We start from the raw sequence: 21797 nt of genomic DNA, 5'->3' as shown, positions 1-21797 counted from the left end.
TCTGCGTCCTCTAACACCACAGTACATCTGTGCAGCGATCAGCAGTGGCAGCCAAACCATCGTGGGATTCCCCAGTGATGGCATCTGGCCAAGCCCGACCCCACCCAGCCACCTTCACCATGACCCAGGGACAGCCAGATGTTCCGTGCCTCCCGAGGTGACAGTGGGAAGCCCACAGCTCCGCCTATGAAGTGTTCTCGCCCAAAGGACTGCATGTGAGCCTGCCTGACCCTGTGGATGTAACTAGCAGTTTATGGGAAATACCAGGGGCATAGAAACGAGTTAAAGGACACCGTGAGGCTGTAATCGGCCAAATCCAGACTGTGGGGAAGTCCACAGAGCAAATGAGCCTATTTCTTCAACAAATTAACGCCAAGAAAAAAATAAGGAGGAATTTACAGTTTAAAAGATTTAAGAGACGTTTCCACTGAGGGGGAGACAAGAAGGTGTGAAAAGTACCTGGCACGTACTGACAGCTCAGTACGAGCTACTGTTACTTTACAAAGAGCAAGCTGCACTTTAGTGACATGAAGTAACTCACCTAGTGTCACAGCACCGGCTTCTCACGGGGTCCTGCGTCCATGAGCCCAGCTGGGCAGCTACAGTAATCACCAAAGCCACTCACGGAAATTGAATTTTTATTCCAAATGACTGTAATGGCTAGAAAGACAACAGAACGGAAAATGATCTGCTTAACCGGAAATCAGAAGTCGTTGATTTTGCAGGAGGGCAAACGGTGGGGTGACGGACAGCCTTGGCACTTGGTAACGGTTCTAACCACGAAAGCATAAAATAACCAGCGTCCTTCTGATACACAAGCCGGATGTGCGGCATTTACAGCAAATAACAAAAAGAAAGGAAAGAAAAGGAAAAAAAAAAAACAACCAACACAAAATCCCAAACCTCAGAAATCAGCATTCACTTAAGAACACAGTGGTGTGAGAAGACTTTTGGTAGCAAAATTTTCACAATTCTTAAAATGGGAGTCTTCAAAAGTACTTCCTCAAATTCGAAAGCTAAAAAAAAAACCGAACAGGGAACGGTTACACTGGCTTAGAAGAGCTGCCGCCTGTCACAAAGATGACAATCAGTCCTACTTCCAAACACAGTGATGGCCGGTGAACCCGACGACTGAACGCCGCTGATTGTACAAGAACTCTCTGGACCTCTCGTCATCAACAGGCGACGCCACAGCTATTGCTCCTCCTGACTGATGCTGAGGCCGCCCTTCTGCACCTCCAGCTCCTCAGCGCTGACCATCGACGGGTCAATGGCCGCGTATTTGGTTCCGTGGAACTGCAGCAAGTGGATCTGCAGAAACACAGGATCGTTACTTTAAGCGCCATGACAGCACAGCAACGGTTTACACTTCTAAAATGACGGAGTAACACACACTAATGAGAGAAAAAATTGGAAAACACAGGAAAGTCAAAGTGCAAAATTCTGGAAAACCGCAATCTGGGATCTTTGCTCCCTATGTCCTGTGTGACGGTGTCTCCAAGTTCCTACAGACCCTTCCTCAACATCTTAACTGGTGGCGCGCTGCTCTGTGAGTAGGTGTTCACCCTCCCGCTTTGCTGCTGCGACGCCGGTCCTTCCCGTCCTCTGCTGCTCTCAGTAAGACCATGGCGGGGGTCTCCTGGCATCAAGCTTTTACGAATTTAGGGTCCTCTCCTTAGGATCCACTGCCACAAGTGGATGATGGGGCCAAAGGACGCGACTGGTTTCTAAAGTTCTTGATACTTCTTGCCAAACTGCCAAAGCAATAATTTCTCATTGCTATTTTAATATCCATTTGGGTAGAGGATGAAGTGGCAGTTTTTGTTAGTTTTTATGTGTGTGTGGTTTTGTTTTTTTTAAGTTTCATTTATTTAACTAATCTCTACCCCCCATGTGGGGCTCAAACTCACAACGCTGAGGTCGGGAGTCGCACGCTCTTCTAAGCCAGCCAGGCGCCCGCCCCAGCGTGTGTTTTTTTAACGCATTAAAAATGGATCAGCAAGTGTCTTCATGAAGGTGTCCTGCTCTGACTGAATTCACTGTCTCCAGGAGGCAAGGTCGCACCATGGGACACGGCTACTTCGTATGTGTGGATGCGGGCCTGCTGTTCTTAGAAGAGATGAGAGGCAGAGAGTCACCCGACTGTCTCTAATATACCCGCTTGAATTCTGCTATAAATTATTAACGTCAACTACCTTTTTCAAGCGAATGCCTCATGCCTACAGAGAACTCTGTAGTTCTCTTATTCCACCATCAAACACAACAACAACAACAAAAGCAGCTTTATGTTTCAAAAACCGTACACTTTGGGTTCAAGGTGCTCTGGCCTCCAAGCCGGGACTCACCTGTACGTAGAGATTCACCTCGGCGCTTCTGCACAGGTAGGGGAAATTGCCTCCCGTTTTAAGGTGAGCCCTCCGGGCATTAGGATACAGTTTGTACATTTCTTCTTTAGCTTCGGTTGAAAGTGCACTCTGGTCAAATACCTTAAAAAAAACACACCATAAAGCTGAAGCCTACCGGTATTTTAATATGTTCTTTGCACATTGTGGAAAGTGCCTCCCAAAGCATTTCTTTCTTGTGAAGAGACACCGCTGAACCCTGGCCAGCCCGGGCCTTCTCCTGCTCATCCCTGGTGACTTGTAACTCCGACATAAGCTACAGATTTTATTGTCAAATGTCTCTTGCATTCACCGGGGGGAAAATTCTATCATGAATTTTTTCTCCTCAAACATAGCTAACTAAATTAATGGTGAATGCCAATTAATTTCAAAAAGATCACTGAAACCCCAAGAGAACTTTTAAATGTTATTATTACTTAAAAACAGCTACATAAGTAGTATATGCTCAGTGAACCCCCCCCCCCAAAGTTTTAAGAGTATAAGAAAAAGTCCAGATCCCTTCCTGGGGGAGCCACTGTTAGCAGTTTGAAATATATGATTTTTAGGCATCTTTTAATGCCCACATCAACTTAACGTTCACACACACGCAAACAAGTTTTCAGAAAGTAATTTTTTAAATGAAGCGCACACACACACGAAAAGCATCTCCAGTGTGCTAAAACGTATACACAAGTTTTCAGTGACCATGTACCCAAGTGGTGAGCTCAGCTTTGAAAGATGGCCAAGGAGCGCAAATGCACCGTGAGGACCAAATATTTCACCAAGAGTACTGAAACGCTCTTGTCATGGTAAATGTCGGAATGCAGAGATTACAGTGGAGAATGAGAAGTTATTATTTACATGCTTGTAATGGATAATTTCCTGACAAAAATCAATTCTTAAAAATATGTCGATTTTAGCAATACATCCATTTATGAGGCAAAACAGTTATAAGATTTAAAAAATAAGCCCAAACCACAAGGAAATACCACTTTGCATCCATTAGAATGGCCATTATCAAAAAACAGGAAATAACAAGCGTTGGGGAGGATACGGAACAACTAGAACCCTTGGGAATTGCTGGTGGAATGTAAAATGGTACAGCCACTGTGGAAGATGGTATCACGGTTCCTCAAGAAGTTAAACACAGACTCACCACATGGCTCAGCAATTTCACTTCTAGGTATAGACCCAGAAGCGAAAGCAGGCACTCGGTATTTGTACACCAATACTCGGAGCAGCATGATTCGTAATAGTCAAAGGGGGCATAACCCAAATGCCCATCAACAGATGACTGGATAAATAAAATGCGGTATATCCTACACCAGAATATGATTCAGCCTCTAACACATACTACAACATGAACAACTGTGAAGACACAGAAGTACAAACACTACGTGATTCCACTTACGCGAGGTACGTAGAATAGTCAAGTACACAGAGACAGAAGGTGTAATGTTGTTACCAGGGTCTGGGAGGAGGAGGGACTGGAGAGCTAGTGTTTAGTGGGTACAGAGTTTCACTTTGGGATGATGCAAAGTTCTGGAAATGGATGGTGGTGACAGTTTCACAACACTGTAAATGTACTTAATGCCACTAGACCGTACACTTAAATATGGTTCAAATGGTAAATTTTGTTATGTATATTTTACCACAACTCAAAAATATAAGCAGCAAGCTTTTGTGCTAATTAGACTTCATGGAATTCTTGATTCTTTGCCCCCGTGAGGCAACTGTGCTTTGCTGCACAGATGCGTAATAGCTGAAGTGGAACATTTGGTGAAGACAATAGCAAAAACACATCAAAATGGGTAAGGACTACCATGTTTGTTTACGTTTATTCTGATTTTAGTGGTGTTATTCCTACCAGGGAAAATATGGGATAAGCAATAAACTGATTGTTTTAGACTTGAAAAAGCTGGTGGGGGGCAGAGGGGTTGTTAAAAAAACAAAAAACAAAAAACAAGGCAGCATTTGAAGAGGCGCACTGAAAAATTATAAAATAATTATGAGGAAGCTCTTGAAATATACATTTAAAAAGGTAAAGCATCTATTTTACTTAAAAGGAAGCTTACATCCATAATGGTGACAGGGATGTCCCGAATCTTATGAGGTTCCACGTAAGAATTTTGACAATTCAGGGTAAGCCTTGAAGCCAGTTCACTCTGACCCAAGCTTTCCAGCTGCAGGAAGAAACACACGCAAAGTTCTTGATTTAATTTTGTTCCTCACATTTACATTAAATCCACAGATAATATCTGCGCTTATAAAGGCGGCAATATATGTGGTGAGCCAGGTCACTGGAGAGGAAACAGTCTATCCGAGAGACCATGCACGGGGCCTCCCAGCTGGTGGCGCTGTTCTACGCTGGGGCGTTCAGGAGCCTTCCACCTGAACTGCCTCTTCAACCAAGTGCCTGTGGGCAGCAAGCCACTTCCCAAAGCCCCCGAGCGCCAGGTGAACACTCTGAAGAGACCTCAGAAAAAACCATCTAGCCCCACAGCCCCTAAATGCAAGTCTGCAGACCTGCTACTTCAGACTCTCCTCGGGGAGGAGAAGGAGGGGGACTAGAGTAAAAATACAAATACCCAGGCCCAGTGCCCAGTGATTCCAGTTCAATGGGCTGGCGAGGCCTTGGAATCTGTATTTCTTTTTTGTTTTCAACAGGCTCCGTGCCCAACGTGGGGCTCAAACTCATGACCCCAAGATCAAGAGTCGCACGTCATACCAGCTGAACCAGCCAGTGCCCCTGGGATCTCTATTTTTAAAAGCTCCCCGCAAGTGATTGTGATGAATTACTTACCAGCAGTGACATCTGTTGCGTGTATTAAAGTAAATATGGAGGACTGCTTAACAGACGTCTCTAATACATACTCAATGAGACCGGTACATCGTCAGGAACATGGAGGACTGCTTAACAGACGTCTCTAATACATACTCAATGAGACCGGTGCGTCGTCAGGAACATGGAGGACTGCTTAACAGACGTCTCTAATACATACTCAATGAGACCGGTACGTCGTCAGGAACATGGAGGACTGCTTAACAGACGTCTCTAATACATACTCAATGAGACCGGTACGTCGTCAGGAACATGGAGGACTGCTTAACAGACGTCTCTAATACATACTCAATGAGACCGGTACGTCGTCAGGAACATGGAGGACTGCTTAACAGACGTCTCTAATACATACTCAATGAGACCGGTACGTCGTCAGGAACATGGAGGACTGCTTAACAGACGTCTCTAATACATACTCAATGAGACCGGTACGTCGTCAGGAACATGGAGGACTGCTTAACAGACGTCTCTAATACATACTCAATGAGACCGGTACGTCGTCAGGAACATGGAGGACTGCTTAACAGACGTCTCTAATACATACTCAATGAGACCGGTACGTCGTCAGGAACATGGAGGACTGCTTAACAGACGTCTCTAATACATACTCAATGAGACCGGTACGTCGTCAGGAACATGGAGGACTGCTTAACAGACGTCTCTAATACATACTCAATGAGACCGGTACGTCGTCAGGAACATGGAGGACTGCTTAACAGACGTCTCTAATACATACTCAATGAGACCGGTACGTCGTCAGGAACATGGAGGACTGCTTAACAGACGTCTCTAATACATACTCAATGAGACCGGTACGTCGTCAGGAACATGGAGGACTGCTTAACAGACGTCTCTAATACATACTCAATGAGACCGGTACGTCGTCAGGAACATGGAGGACTGCTTAACAGACGTCTCTAATACATACTCAATGAGACCGGTACGTCGTCAGGAACATGGAGGACTGCTTAACAGACGTCTCTAATACATACTCAATGAGACCGGTACGTCGTCAGGAACATGGAGGACTGCTTAACAGACGTCTCTAATACATACTCAATGAGACCGGTACGTCGTCAGGAACATGGAGGACTGCTTAACAGACGTCTCTAATACATACTCAATGAGACCGGTACGTCGTCAGGAACATGGAGGACTGCTTAACAGACGTCTCTAATACATACTCAATGAGACCGGTACGTCGTCAGGAACATGGAGGACTGCTTAACAGACGTCTCTAATACATACTCAATGAGACCGGTACGTCGTCAGGAACATGGAGGACTGCTTAACAGACGTCTCTAATACATACTCAATGAGACCGGTACGTCGTCAGGAACATGGAGGACTGCTTAACAGACGTCTCTAATACATACTCAATGAGACCGGTACGTCGTCAGGAACATGGAGGACTGCTTAACAGACGTCTCTAATACATACTCAATGAGACCGGTACGTCGTCAGGAACATGGAGGACTGCTTAACAGACGTCTCTAATACATACTCAATGAGACCGGTACGTCGTCAGGAACATGGAGGACTGCTTAACAGACGTCTCTAATACATACTCAATGAGACCGGTACGTCGTCAGGAACATGGAGGACTGCTTAACAGACGTCTCTAATACATACTCAATGAGACCGGTACGTCGTCAGGAACATGGAGGACTGCTTAACAGACGTCTCTAATACATACTCAATGAGACCGGTACGTCGTCAGGAACATGGAGGACTGCTTAACAGACGTCTCTAATACATACTCAATGAGACCGGTACGTCGTCAGGAACATGGAGGACTGCTTAACAGACGTCTCTAATACATACTCAATGAGACCGGTACGTCGTCAGGAACATGGAGGACTGCTTAACAGACGTCTCTAATACATACTCAATGAGACCGGTACGTCGTCAGGAACATGGAGGACTGCTTAACAGACGTCTCTAATACATACTCAATGAGACCGGCACATCGTCAGGAACATGGAAGACTGCTTAACAGACATCTCTAATACATACTCAATGAGACCGGTGCATCGTCAGGAACCGAGGAGACATGAAAATTCTTAGCACAAGGTGTCCCCATTCTAATGCCATGATCCTTACCCTGTCCACCATGAAATCAATAGCATCAGCCATCATAGGGTCCACTGGGCCAGATGAAAAGTTTCCAAGAACGATTTTTTTGAGCATAAATGATGGCATCAGCCAAAAGCTGTAAAACAAAGACCTGATAATTTAAATCTGCAAGACGACGCAAAAATAGAGAATATTCATTAGATACTGAAGCTTTGTATTAGCTAGGTACTTAGGATCCAAAGAAAAAAAAAGACCTAGTCTCTTCTTTCAAAGAGCTGGTTTTGAAGCATCTTGTTTTTATAAATATTTTCCCAAGCTCCCAAAGAGTTATAGTTTAATATGACTAAAATTTTGAGGATGTAGAATAATTATAAGCAGTATTTCTTTTTTTTTTTTAAAGATTTTATTTATTTATTTGACAGAGAGAGAGAGACAGCCAGCGAGACAGGGAACACAAGCAGAGGGAGTGGGAGAGGAAGAAGCAGGCTCCCAGTGGAGCAGGGAGCCCGATGCGGGGCTTGATGTGGGGCTCGATCCCAGAACCCCGGGATCACGCCCTCAGCCGAAGGCAGACGCTTAACAACTGAGCCACCCAGGCGCCCCTATAAGCAGTATTTCAAATACCTTTACCAAGGTAGACATTTTGACAATTCTGAGGATTTTTTTTTTTTTTTTAACTAATTGGCCTTATTTCCAATGGCTAAACTGTTTCCTTCAGAAAACTGAAAACCTGGGGCATCTGTGTGGCTCAGTCAGTTAAGTGGTTAACTCATGATTTCGGCTCAGGTCACGATCTTAGGGTTGTGGGATCCAGCCCCGCCTTGGGCTCCCTGCTCAGCAGGGAGTCTGCTGGAGATTCTCCCTCTGCCCCTCCTCCATCGTGCTAATATAAGTAAATAAATCTTAAACTCAAAACTGAAAACTTAATATCTCAGCTTTCAGGTTTATATCACCTTTTGCTTTTTTTTAAAGATTTTATTTATTTATTTGACAGAGAGACAGCCAGCGAGAGAGGGAACACAAGGAGAGGAAGAAGCAGGCTCCCAGTGGAGCATGGAGCCTGATGCGGGGCTCGATCCCAGGACCCTGGGATCACGCCCTGAGCCGAAGGCAGACGCTTAACGACTGAGCCACCCAGGCGCCCCTATATCACCTTTTGATTGATATTTCAAAATAGCAAAATGAAAGAGTTATTGTACCTCCCAAAGTTTGCTACTAGTAGATTCAACTGAGCTAATTCAAGGCAATTCAAGCTATGAATTTCTATACATGAGTTTTGGTTGGTATTTATTCCATTAACTACAAATGTTGAGAGCCATTATACAGGATAAACACTATTTTCCCTACACCTATGCTGAAAATGACTTATGAAAGGAGCAGACTGCCTTCTGATGCGTGTTCTCCACGGAATGGCTTGTTGGAAGTTGAGCTTCCCTCACAAGGACAGCCGGCCATCTTTCGTAACCTCCTCCACCCCGCCCCCACAGCTTCCTTATGGTCTCAAGGCGATGCTGCCTAGCCCCCCTCTGTGAGCGCCTCGATGTGTGGCGCACAGACGCTCTGATACCCGAGAAAACGCAGCTCACGCGCAGGAGCACAAACAGCAGGGGCAGTCTTGGCTTCGGACAGTTAAAAAAACATTAAAATCATCAAAAATAATCAATGAGCTTTAGTGCCTTGTCTGGACATGAACTGTTTGCAGCTAACGTATGTAAGAAACTGTTGCACAAATGCTGAGCAAACTACTGAGATAACATCAGGAAAAGCTTTTAAAAAGAACAGAGAACAATTTTTTTTTAAGTAAGCTATATACCCAACGTGGGGCTCAGACTCATGACCGAGAGATCAAGAGTCACACAGTCTACCAAACGAGCCAGCCAGCTGCCCCTACAATTTTAAAGAGATGTGAAAATCAAGAAACCAATGTTTACCTATAGCATTCTGCGGAAATCAACCTAATCATACAGATACGTTTACTCACTGGGCCCCCCCCCCTTTTTTAGGGTAGAGCCTAGCCTTGCTAGCAATGAAAGAAACATTAAATCTGCTTTGAGGTACTATTAGATACTGCTCAAACTTCTTAGAATGGTATCTTCAATGAAAGGATTCAAAGGAAACAAGCACCCCACTGGTCGCCCCACAAGCGTTCCATTTCCATCTTCTGGAAGCTGACTACTCTTAACGTGTCATGATGTGCAAAACGTCTGCTGACAGACTAAATGTTCTATTCCCTCTATTTTTGGAAACACATCTCAAGGAAATAACCCAGAAAGGGAAGGAAAAAAAGTAATTTGTACAAAGATTTCCAGTAGAACATGATGAAAAACTGGGGGAAGCCAAATGCCTGAAGACACTGTGTCAGTCAGTCTATAGCACTGTTTACACGAAACACTACGTGGAACAAGCAGAACTCTGTATTAGTTACACAGGCACTGCAGAGAAACTCTAAGAGCACACGAATGTACATTTAACAAAGCTAAACTAATTCAGAGTAACAGAAATAGCTGGACTCGGAGTTCATTCCATTCTTTTCTTCTGCAAAGTTGATTGTTTCTAATTTTATTTAAAAAAATTTTTTAAAGATTTATTTATTTGAGAGAGAGAGAACGAGTGGGAGGGGCAGAGCGGGAGGGAGAAGGAATCTCAAGCAGACTCCTCGCTGAGCGCAGAGCCCGACGCGGGGCTCCAGCTCACAACCCTGAGATCACGACCGGAGCCAAGACCAAGAGCTGGAAGCTCAACGGACTGCACCACCCAGGCGCCTCTGGTTGCAAGTTTAAAAGCAGGGGTAGTTTCAGTGACAGAGCTAGGTATAACCTCTTCCCCCCCGCTCCGTAGTGCAACAAAAAACCCCAAAAGTCAACATTTTAAAAATTCCACTGAACAAAAATCCTAAGAATTTTGGCCAAACGTTTATACGTTCTCACCTGTTTGCAGTCCAGGTCTGGTTGAAGATAGAGGTGTCACTGAAGGAATTACACAGGATGAGGGAATGGACTCTGGGAGATTTGTGTGTATATTCAGCAAATTTCTGGGCCAAAAAGCCGCCCAAGGAAGCCCCAAAAAGATGAACCTAATTGCAAACACACACAAGAAGGATACTAAAACAGTAATCAATCCTGAACATAAAGACCAAAAAACCCAGTTGCTTTAGTTATCACCAACCACAGACTATAACGCCACCACTAGTCATTAGGCGAACTGTCCACAGCAGTTCGACACTTAGGAAATACTGTATTTAAATACAATTTATACGTCATGTCAGGAAAACAATCTGTGTATACAAATACGAGTTAAAAAACATATCCACAGATCGCACCAGAAAATGAAACCACTTAGTAATTTATGTTTAAGGAAACTATGATTTGGTAATTCTACTCTTAGGTACATACTCAAGAGAACCGAAAACATACGTCCACACACAAACTTGTACACGGATGTTCGGAGCAGTGGTATTTCTAACAGCCAAACAATGGCAACAACCCAAACGTGCATCAGCTGACAAATGGATAAATAAAATGTGGTACAGCTATGCGACGGGGTGTTATCTGGCCACAGGGAGGAACGTGAAGTACTGACACAAGCTGCTACTTGGATGACCCATGCAAACGTTATGCTAAGTTGAAGAAGTCGGAAAAGACGAATATGGCATGATTCCATTTATATCAACTACCCAGAAGGAGGACATTTACACAGGCAGAAAGTAGATTAAGCTGCCAGGGCCAGTGGGAGGAAGGGTGAGGAGGGACTGTTAATGAGTACGGAGTTTCTTTTTGGGGTGAAAAAAAACAATGTCCTAAAATTGACTGTGGACATGGTTGCACCTGTCTGTGACTATATTAAAAACCACACTCACACACTTTAAAAGGGTAAATTGTATGGTGTGTGAATTATATCTCAAAAGAACTATCATTTAAAAAAACAAAAGAAAGCACCGGCCTTTACAATGTAAATGTTGCATTAAAATCACATGTAAATAATTACTTTTAGGGGACTCACTTTATCCAGTTGTAAATGGTCTAAAAGTTTTCTGAATCCATCACAGAATTCAAGATGGTCCCAATAAACTGGATACTGCAACTGAAATAATAACAATTATTAATGAATAACAATATATATGAAAAATTTAGGACTCCCATAATAGCATTTCTTATTTCTCAAGCTCTGCTCCTTATTCAAACGATGTGAAAATAAGCTCTCACCTTCTTCTAAACTTTAAAATTCACATTTTACCTAACAGACCAATTTAAAAAAAGAATAGCACACCAGTGATATTATGTGAATAACAATTCCAATTCACATCTATTTCTTCTCCAAATAGCTAAGAAACTCTGAGGTTCATGGAGGAATAGGGCAGAATCCTTTCAAGTAAAGAAATACTGTTTGCCCTTAAACCCAACTTAATTCTAAATTATAGCTCAGGAGAACGCAAAAGAAAATTCTGTCTAGGGAGAATTCCCTATCTTTTTGGCAGCATGGCTTGAAGGGAGTATTCAATAAAATTGTTCCTCATTTTTAACTGGCTTAGTCATTCTATCTGATTTCTTGTACTTTTATTTGTGACCAAGAAAGCATGGTGCTTGACCCTACGTAGCCTATGATTGCTGCTGCTGAGGAGAAAAAGAACCACAAGTCACAAACTCCTTCTGAGGGGATTCCAGCTTGTCCCTAAGAATTCTCCTCTTTTTAATAAGGAAAAGCTGCCTGACAGGCTAGTTGTTTTAAGCACTTAGATTGATTTTTGTCGTTAACAACTCACTGGAATAGATACTGCCATGTATATAATAGGATAATTTTAGATTTGATGTAATTATGTTACTTTTAAAAATTTCATTTGTGGATAAGATTCCACTACTCTGACAGGATGGAGAACAGCCTCTCCCTGGCAGAAAATTTGAGAATTTCAGTCAGATGACAGAAAAGAAAGAAGATGATATATTTTTTTATTTTATTTTTTATTTTTCTTATTTAAGATTTTTAAAAATTTATTTATTTGACAGAGGGCACAAGCAGGGGGAAGCAGCAGGCAGAGGGAGAAGCAGGCTCCCCGCCGAGCAAGGAGCCTGACGTGGGGCTCGATCCCTGGACCCTGGAATCCATGACCTGAGCCAAAGGCAGATGCTTAACCGACTGAGCCGCCCAAGCGCCCCAAGAAGATATTTTTATGAAGCCTTTAATTTAAAGATATCTATGCCCTAGACAGGTGATGAAGTTGTACACAACTTAACACACAGATACACACATACACATAACACGACTGAGTACAAGAAAAACTGGAAATCTGAATAAGATCAGTGTATTGTATTAATCCCCTGGCTATGATATCCTACTGTAGTTTTATCGAATGTTACCACTGGGACAAACTGGGCAAAGTATAAAAGGGATATCTCTGTACTATTTCTGACAACATGTGAATCTACAGTTATCTCAATAATAACTTAAATGAGAAAACGACCCGTGCCTTTTAACTGTGAGATACTAACAAGTACCTAATTAGTTTTAAAATCCCCTGGAGTTAGACGCATAAAGACAAAGTAACTTTGAAGACACCACTGGCCTTTTCTATTTTATTTTTTTTAAAGATTTTATTTTTAAGTAATCTCTACACCCAACGTGGGGCTCAACCCACAACCCCGAGATCAAGAGTCACACGCTCCACCGACTGAGCCAGCCAGGCGCGCCTGGCCTTTTCTTTATTCATTATCTAGCTAATGAAATAAGGAAATCCCACATCAAGAAGCTTGAGGGCAAGAAGAAATATCTATCCAGAAGGCAAAGCGATCATGACCTGTCAGTCTAGAGCAATAAACACACAGCCAACTTCAGACAGTGCTCTAAGGTGGGAGGCGCCGTGGCCACTCAGTCTCCCCGCCCCCGGCTGCTTGACAGCGGCCGCCAGGAAAGGTACTACGGTGTCTCGGCCGCAGAGGACTGGGTTGTGGCCATCTTGCCCTCCTGAAATGCTGTTCACCAAGAGGAATTTATGAAAACCCAGAACAAGGGAGGATTATGTTGCAGAGACTCAAAACACACCATATGAGGAATGATTAAAGAATGCGGAGAATTTTGCCAGAGAAGAAAAGACCTTGGGGGAAGGCAGCAGGCGGTGCTGATCATAACTCGTTTCCTCCAGAAGGGCTGTCCGGAGAAAGAGCTGGGATTTGTTTTGTGTGACCCTAGTTGGTGGTAAACCCAAGAGAATTTTCAGTTACCTTCCAAGAGAAGAGACTGCTCCTTCAGACAGTAAAAGAACAGTTACCTTCCAAGAGAAGAGATCTGGTCCGAGTTTTCTCTCTTTCGGAGAGTAAATAAAATAGTAACAGCAATACTCCCACAGGGAGACCTGTTTAGGTGCTACTATTCCAGCTCCCAGAAACAACTGCCAGCTCAAAGCCCAAGAGTCTCTCCTTCCTGGGAAGTTAGGAGACCAGGCTCCACTGTTACACAGTCGAGGCATGCCACAAAACTAGTCACAGACAACACTGCCTTCCTCACCTACACTGTTCTCGCAGAGGAGATTCGAGAATCATCAACGGGAAACTAGATTTGGTCCAAACTCGGTAATTAAATAACAATTAGAAACAAAAAACTTCTTAAGCAAATGCTGAGGGTATGCGCAGTCTAATTAATAAATCTCATCTCAACTGTTGAAGACTTAATTAAAGGAAGCGTTCAGTCACCTGAACTTAGCAGACCCCTCTGCTGGGTAATAGTGCACGTGCAGCTCCCCCGGATGCAGCGGTGCAATGAACTAGGAGGGGAAATGGAGTCAGAAAACTCAAGCCGGTTCTCCGTCCACTGCCTAGTGGCCATGACCTGCCATGATCACCCAAATGGCCTGGACCTCCATTTCCTCACCTATAAACAAGCCGATGCTTCCTACCGTTCAGACTTTAGAGAATGAACATAAAAGCTGGGCACGAGCTCTCCACAGAGGTCTGTCCCCTCTGCTTCTCTGTATGTCCCTGTGCTGTACCGCCTTCCTTCAAAAGGTTTCATTTCACGTTTAAAAAAGGGAAAACAGTATCTTCCTTCAATTTAAAAAAAAAAAAAAAGCAACCCCCCCATGCCCATTACTATAATCAGAAACAGAAGCACACACCTACAAAAAACCCCACGATATGTGGACTCGAACCGCAATACTGAGCCAATAATACTTACAGCTATAACCCGGTAACCCCATCCAGTCAAAGCCAAAATCTGCCGGAAAAATACATCTGCAGTTCCACTGACAGGGGGAAGAAATATCAGAGGACACCTGATATTTCTGGGGCCTGCGTCATACAGCGACCATATTTTACTATCATCATCATCCACGATAATCTGGAGGGAAAGGTGTAAGAAAAAAAACGGAAAACCTTACGGATTTGGTTTTATATCGTTACTTTACACTATAATTTCTCTGACAATTTTAATGCCACTGCCTTGGTTCTTACAAGGTACCCTGGGGATCACACCAGACTAGCATGTTTAATAAACTGCTTTGGTCTCTTTTTCCCTCTTCAGTGCTGACATATTACACAGAATGGCTTCAGACTCTTCCAAAGAGCTGCTTTTTTTTTAAATCAGTTTTTAAATTTTCTTTCCCATCCGTGATTACATGAAGCCTGTTCTGTTTACCATTAAACAGTAAACCCCGTGCGTGGCATTTATTTCTTCCCCCAAACTTCTGGCTTTGTGTGTGTGTAGGAGGCAATCTGCAGAGTCAGCCTCCAGTGCTGTCCAGAGGGGAGAAAAGACTCCAGGCGCACAGGACAAACTAGGGGCAGACAGTACCACTCAGGAGATGCTTCTGGAACCTGATCCAGACCACACCTCTGAGGGGGAGACTCTTGCTAGAGAGGACGGACGCCGCAGCTGTAGGTGTCCCTGTCCTGGAAGAATGTTTCAAACCAGTCAGGTGCACGGAGCGGACACAGGAAAAAACTGGCTTTCTTGGGAAAAGAGGGTAGGGAGCAGGAAGGGCCTCAGAAACCTTCTTGAATTAGTGGTTCTTAACCCAACAGGGAAAAAGGACGAGCATTAAATGAGCTGAGACGAGCCAAGCGCTCGGCGCTGAGTTTGGCAGGTATTTTATGTTGAGAGAGTGTCAGATATTAGTATTATTCACTGCATGACTGTTTCTGTTTTCTTTGGCTGACTTTTTGGTGGGATTTGGAAAAGTGCATTAACTGCCTGAACTTTTGCCAATACAAATCAATATCTATCCTACTTTTACATTAAAAAATTCAAGGCCTCCAGGTTCTATTTTCTGAGAGCTCCTAACTGGCAGCGCTGTGGGCCCATGGTGTCACTGCGGATGGCAACGCTGACTGGGATCACAGGCATCAGTGAGAGCGGACAAACGGGGCAAGGTAAAGTCCAGAGGACCCTAACAATTCCCTTTTGGACTTCCCCAGATCTCAGACGATGACAATATTTCATATTCGTGATTTTGCCCTTTGTATTTTGCCACTTACAATTTTGCTTTTCATTGTTTTTTGAGGTTTTGTTTTTTTGTTTCTTTTTGCTATGATTGTGGTAAAAATCTCTTAATGGTCTTTGATAGTGCCCACAATAAATCCCAACCTTGTAGTAATAACATTCACATGAGATAAGATATTCAGATCTCTAAAATTTTCTAGGAAATTATTTCAATCCATTTGGAGTAAGTTTATCACTTCAATGTTCCCAGAGTTCCCTGAATGGCAAATTTGTCAGAATTTTATTTGATAATTTTAGAAGACACAGTATCTCTTTGATAATTTAAAATCTAGCACCACGAAATTTCAAGCAAACTTAATCACGACTCGTGGACCAGACTGACCTGACAGCTGGAGAAAATTACATCAATGAAACTACTTGCTATAACTACTTCTAAGTATATTTCGATAAGTTTGGGTTGTTTTGGGTCTGGTGATCAGCTTGCTGAGAAAGTGAGTCCATCCAGAGGAGCTCACATGGGTTACTTGAGGGGACGGGACAAAGTAGAGGAATCCCAGGAACCAATTATATTTTAGCGTGGGCAGTGTTTCCCAGGGAACAAGAAGGAAGGGAGGCTCCTTTTCATAAGCAGTCAAGTGCATCTGGCTTTGAAGCCAGATTAATTTGATTATAATCCAGACTCTACCAGGCTATGTGACCTTTAACATGTTAACCTCTCTGAACCTCGGTTTTCTCATCTGTGAAATGGGCATCACTACCCACTTCCTTAAACTGTCGGAAGACTTCAATAAGGTATCTGGGGACTTCCTCCAACACTGTCGGTTATACAGCAGATATTCTGTCTACACTTGGAGGAGAACTGTATGCCAAATTCTATATGGAGAACAGTTCTGTCATTAATTCAAACCTGCATGGTACTTCTACAGATGTCTACCCTGACAAAAGGATTATAACAGAGACATAGAAGATTTTCAGATCATTGTACTCTCATACTTCTGCAAAGGGATCAGCAAAGATTTTGCTCTGTGGCTTAACTAGCCTTTGTCTAGTGTGATCCCCAAACATTTGGGGTTAATTAGGGACTCAGAGTCAGCAAACTTCAACATAACTGCTTAGGGTTTTTGGACATCCCAGGCACATAAGGTTTCCTGAAGATGACTACGACTGTAAACAGAGGATCTGTGTGACCCAATGTAAATCTTAAATCTGAGGAACAGGAAAAGGCTTTGTAACAGAATCTGATTGTACTTACTATAAGTGGCTGTTACTGCAAGCTTTCCACTACCCAGAGTACACATATTCCTGCTTGCTTAAATACATAAAAGCAATTATAAAATAATGAGTATAGTTATACCCACTTTTACTCTTGAGTGAGTCTCAAAAGTTGATTGCACTTGACAAAGAGGTGAACTTTATGCTCTGCAACCCACAGTCATGACACTTGGCAATAACCTTTAATCTCAAATACTAAGGCATAACATCTCAGTCATAAACAAAAACAATACAAGATTTTGCAAATAAGAGGTGTAGTAAAACCATACATACCTTTTTAAGGGGAACTGTACTTCTAAACCAGTTATAATCAGGAGAGACTTTAATCTCTCCCATGATTAGCTGAAATGGAGGTTAAGCCTGAAATAAAAGCATGTGATGTTTCATGTCAAGAATTCATGTTTACATCAGAACTAAATGCAGAGTCTGGTCTAGCTATACCAACAATACGTTAAATGGTAAAACCAAGGCAATGGACTATTTTACTTCTCAGGAGATACTTAAGCCACAGAAAACAATTTGGTGAAATCCTATAGTCATAGAGCAGGAAGGGGCCCTGAGAGATAATGACTCTAACTCCCTTAGTTCCACCAGATGAAGAATCCAGTCCAGGAAATTTAAATGACTTACCAGAGATCCTATGGCTATTACAGAGCTAGACCCAGAGGCAGGGGAGTCTTTTCTGACATCAGACTGCCCGTCCTAGTTAAATGGTTGCAAACTCTGTCGACAGTATCTTAGGAATACCTATGTGTTGGCAATATCTTAGGATCCACTTTAACAAAGATGGAGAATCACAGGGAACAGTCCACACTCGGGAAAGGCGGGTAACATGAGCGGGTCTCCTGATCACTTCACAAAATGCCCCCAAATCTAGCTCTAGTGGAACATAACTTCAGAACTTCACATGCAGGTCTTAATGCAAAATACAGGAAAATTTGCTGCGTCACCTTGGTGTGGTTAAAAGTGATAAAACCTCCTCTAAAAGATCTATGATAAAATACCAGAATAGGCTTGAAGGCACTATATCTGGCAACAAAATATGTGCCTTTAGAAAAAATATGTGGTCTTTTGTTGTGAGATTAGTGATTTCTAGCTTTCATAGCTCTGTGACCTTGGAAAAGTCACTGACCCTCTCTGGGCTTATTTTCTCATCTATGACTGTTTCACCACTGTATCTCCAAAACCTAGAACAGTGCTTGGCACACAGCAGGTATTATCCATTGACGAAATGGGATGACTATGTCCTAGGAAGACTGGATCAGGCAATCCCAGAGTCCCTTCTGACCCAGGCCTCTAAGAGCTTTGGACTGGCTGGGCATCTTCAATTGAAAGGCTGCCCCTCTTTGCTCAGGCATCTGTGTTATGTCATAATAGGAACCTGAAATTATAGTTCCCTGTTGCAGATTCTCATTGCCAAATGAGGAACTTCCACCCACTGGTTTAGGAAGGATTCAAATACTTACTGTTCATCCTGTCCTCTACCCCCAGGGGTAAGCCTGGATTTCCTAACAGGGCTAGGATGTGTTCAAGACCATAAGACTTAACTCCTGGGCTGACTCTGAACTGTCATTTTAAGGGGGCAGGGGGCTTCTCTGGACTGGCCAGGAGCTGGGGCTCTAAACCCAATGAAACTCGTCCCCTTTTGGCCCCCCACTCTGCTGTCTTAGGAGTACAGGGAACTCAACAGTCTTAACAGTTACCTCTAACCTTGCGGGGATTACTACACAAAACCTCAAGGAGATGGTAAATGTAGACATCCATTAGTAAACTTGATTTACAACCCTGACATTGTAATAATGGTCTGTTCTCTCAAGGCTAGGATGGTAATTTTAGAGAAGTCTGTTAAAATCATAAGTTGCTCTAAAGAGCACCAAGAATACCATTAGCCAGTCTTATGCTGAAATCAGTGTGCACAGATGTAGGTATAATTCATATTGGAATAAAGAAAATCATTCTTTGCATATCTATTTTCTCTTAACAAATATTAACATGTTAAAAAAAACTAAGCCATTTGAACCTACTCGGTAGGTTTATAAAACACCTATGCGCCTTAAAGCCAGACAGTTAGCGTCTCAATTTGCCAAACTTGGGATAAATTATTCATTTTGGGAATCGGCTACAAGGTACAAACCAAACTATCGCACAGATCACACGCAGATCATACACAGGCACGAGCATTCACGGTCATCCACCTCTTCCCGCAGCAGTAAGTAGAAAGAGGCTCCTTACCACAGTCCTGGGTATCACTCGCAACCAACTCAGTATTGTAACATATTACAACTAATCTCACTGGATGGAGAGATTCCACCCAACTGTGACTGAATTTTTGTAGGGCAAGTGATTTTAACACTTGTGCTAGCTTGGCAGCACATGGAAGGTAAGAAAGACACCAAATGTTGCATATGACCAACTGACGTCTAAGTTTAAAAAAGAAAAAAAAAAGCTTACTGCTGCAAAGGGAAAAGCAGCTGTGAGTTGTATGAAAAGGAAGTTTGTTCTCCTAGCTCTTTCATTCACTAAAGGGGTATACTTTTCCAAGTCACAAGAGGAACATTCTGTATGGTGGCAAAAAAAAGGTTAACTGAGATTGTGACCAAAACTGGTCAGTATTAAATAAGAAAAAAATGAGGATCATGAGCTCAACACTGACTTGATCTCTCACAATTCAATTCTTCACAAAAACAAAAGCACCTGTTCTTGCTGGTGGGAAAACGGCTGCAGAGATCAGCCTTAATCTTGCCTAAAGAAACGCCCTCTCTCGGGGAGTGCTTTCGACACCCAGTCCTCTCTGGCCCTTGAGGTGCTGGACAATAAAATTGCCAATTGTGAGTGTGCACCAAGAATTACATGCACTTATCCCTCAGGGTTTCGACAGAACCTGACAATCAACAAAATCATCTTTAAAAATGTGTAAGTCACATAACCAGCTTAACTAGTCAGAGGTTTTTGGATCCTTTATCTCAATCTGTATTTGATCCACATACGGACAATCTGTGATTATTAATACCAGAAATAAGTAAATATTAGAACCTGAGAGTCTCTAGGTGATGCAACTGGTTTTTTTTACTGCAAGTCTCCATAACTCACCACACCAGTAGATAGCTATCCTTTTTTCAGATCTCTTCAGGGGAAGATGTATCCCTCTTTTCTTCTGGAACTTATTCCACTATTGTCTAAACCTCATGGGAGGCAAAGCTGCCTACTTGACATTTCTTCTGTGACACCTTATCTTGTGCTGTCTTGGGATAAAAGCTCTTGGAAATTTGCACACAGCTATTAAGTTTCTCCTTAGTCTCTTGAGTCTTTCTGCTAACAAGAGCTGGAACATTGTACGAGAAGACAAAGCAGCAGCATAAATGCAGAATTTATAACTCCCCAGGAAAGCCAGAAGAGGAAAAGCAAAACACTCTAGTCCTGCTACTTTCCTCATCCCTCATCCACAAGGCTCACACCTGGCAATGACAAAGACATTTGTCACTTTCAGGCTGAGGTGCAATCTCCAAAATAACTAGCTTCTTTCTGCTGGAGCTCTTAAAAGTTGAAAAACATATTCCTGGGATGCAGCAGTGTATCCCCAGGGCCGGATTACAGCAGTACGCTCTGGTCAAGAGCCCCCCTCCACTCCCACCCCAGATGATCCAAACACAGACCCCACCCTCTCCCAGTCCCACCGTGAAAGCCTTAAAAGGGCAGGGTCACAGGTACACCGACCATCCCGCGAACTCGAACTCGACCTCAGACAGACACACACACACACACACACACACACACACACATACACAGAGGGACGTGCGATCACGTGCATAGTCACATGGACCAGCCCACTAGGGGCCACACTAACAAAGTCACAACGACGGAGGCAGCCGCGCACACTACATACACACCCACTTGCAATCCTATACACATCACACACCCACACCCCGCTTCCCAGGGCCTCGCCCACCCCTCACCTGCCGTGGCCTCCCCCACGTCCCTTTCCCTCCTCCCCAAGGCGGCTCTTCCGTCCAGTAGGGACGCGGGCCGTGGACGCGGCTGGGCCCGGGTCACCGCCGGCAGCCGGAGCGCTCAGTACCCGCAGGCGCAGCGGGCTGTGGGGGCGAGCTGGAGGGCCGGCCTCCGAGGGGCGGGGCGCGCGGCGGGGCGAGCCTGGGCCGCCGCGCTCCCCCTTCCCGAACGGTCCGCGCAGTGGGCGCGAGCCTCTCGCTTCCGGGTTCGGAGGAGGCGGGGCCACGTTATGAGGAAGGGGCGGGGCTGCGTGGCTCCGGCGGTCACCATGACGACAGGACGAGATGGAGACCAAGGTGAGAGACTCCCGGCGCTTTAAGGACATCTTGCCAGTTGGGAATCGGCGACCGCCTTGGAGGTGGCGGCGGGCGCGGGGAAGAGGTCCGAGTTGCCTCTGGGTCAGCTCTAGGTCACCCATTAGATCGGGAACCGAGGGAGAGATAGTGCGAGTGGCAGAAGGGGCGCCTGAATCCTTGGGACCTGCCTCTGCCTTCAGTTCGCGCCCTCCTGGAGGAAGCAGGTGCGGACCGTTTTCTCTCCACCACGTAAAGCTTTGGGGGACCCCTTTGGGCTACAGTCTTTGGTGAACAGAAATTTGTATACTGTCTTTGCTTGGCAAGATTTTTTTTTCCTCTTGGCATAACCAAAGACCTCCTCCGTAGTCCTCCCCTGTAACATCCCTCACAACACTTTCCAGACTTGGGTAGACATCCTGAGGGATTTCTGAGAACAGCTCCCACCAGGCCTCCAGCTCCTGCATCACTTTCCCTTAAAGGAATAGAGAATATTAGTTT

General features: G+C 44.0%; 1 protein-coding gene across 2 annotated transcripts; it reads right to left on the bottom strand.

Annotated features, from left to right (window-relative positions):
• Window positions 1–621: 621 nt before the first annotated feature.
• SPG21 (SPG21 abhydrolase domain containing, maspardin) lies at window positions 622–21208 on the bottom strand. Of its 2 annotated transcripts, none has more exons than XM_045810655.2 (9): window positions 20949–21208; window positions 17269–17355; window positions 14461–14622; window positions 11299–11379; window positions 10227–10372; window positions 7327–7435; window positions 4457–4564; window positions 2346–2486; window positions 622–1311 (listed from the first exon to the last, which is right to left on the bottom strand). In XM_045810655.2, exons 2-9 carry the CDS (start codon window positions 17329–17331, stop codon window positions 1195–1197), a joined length of 927 nt encoding a protein of 308 aa, XP_045666611.1. In that variant the 5' UTR covers window positions 17332–17355; window positions 20949–21208; the 3' UTR covers window positions 622–1194. The 2 variants fall into 2 exon arrangements, with proteins under 2 accessions (XP_045666611.1, XP_045666612.1); XM_045810656.2 differs by lacking the exon at window positions 20949–21208 and adding an exon at window positions 20086–20317.
• Between the last annotated feature and the right edge of the window lie 589 nt (window positions 21209–21797).

The sequence above is a fragment of the Ursus americanus genome, chromosome 28 (genome assembly GCF_024610735.1).
Source record: "Ursus americanus isolate L20-20 chromosome 28, mUrsAme1.1.p, whole genome shotgun sequence".
Classification (NCBI taxonomy): domain Eukaryota; kingdom Metazoa; phylum Chordata; class Mammalia; order Carnivora; family Ursidae; genus Ursus; species Ursus americanus.
This window is presented reverse-complemented; position numbering and strand designations above follow the sequence as displayed.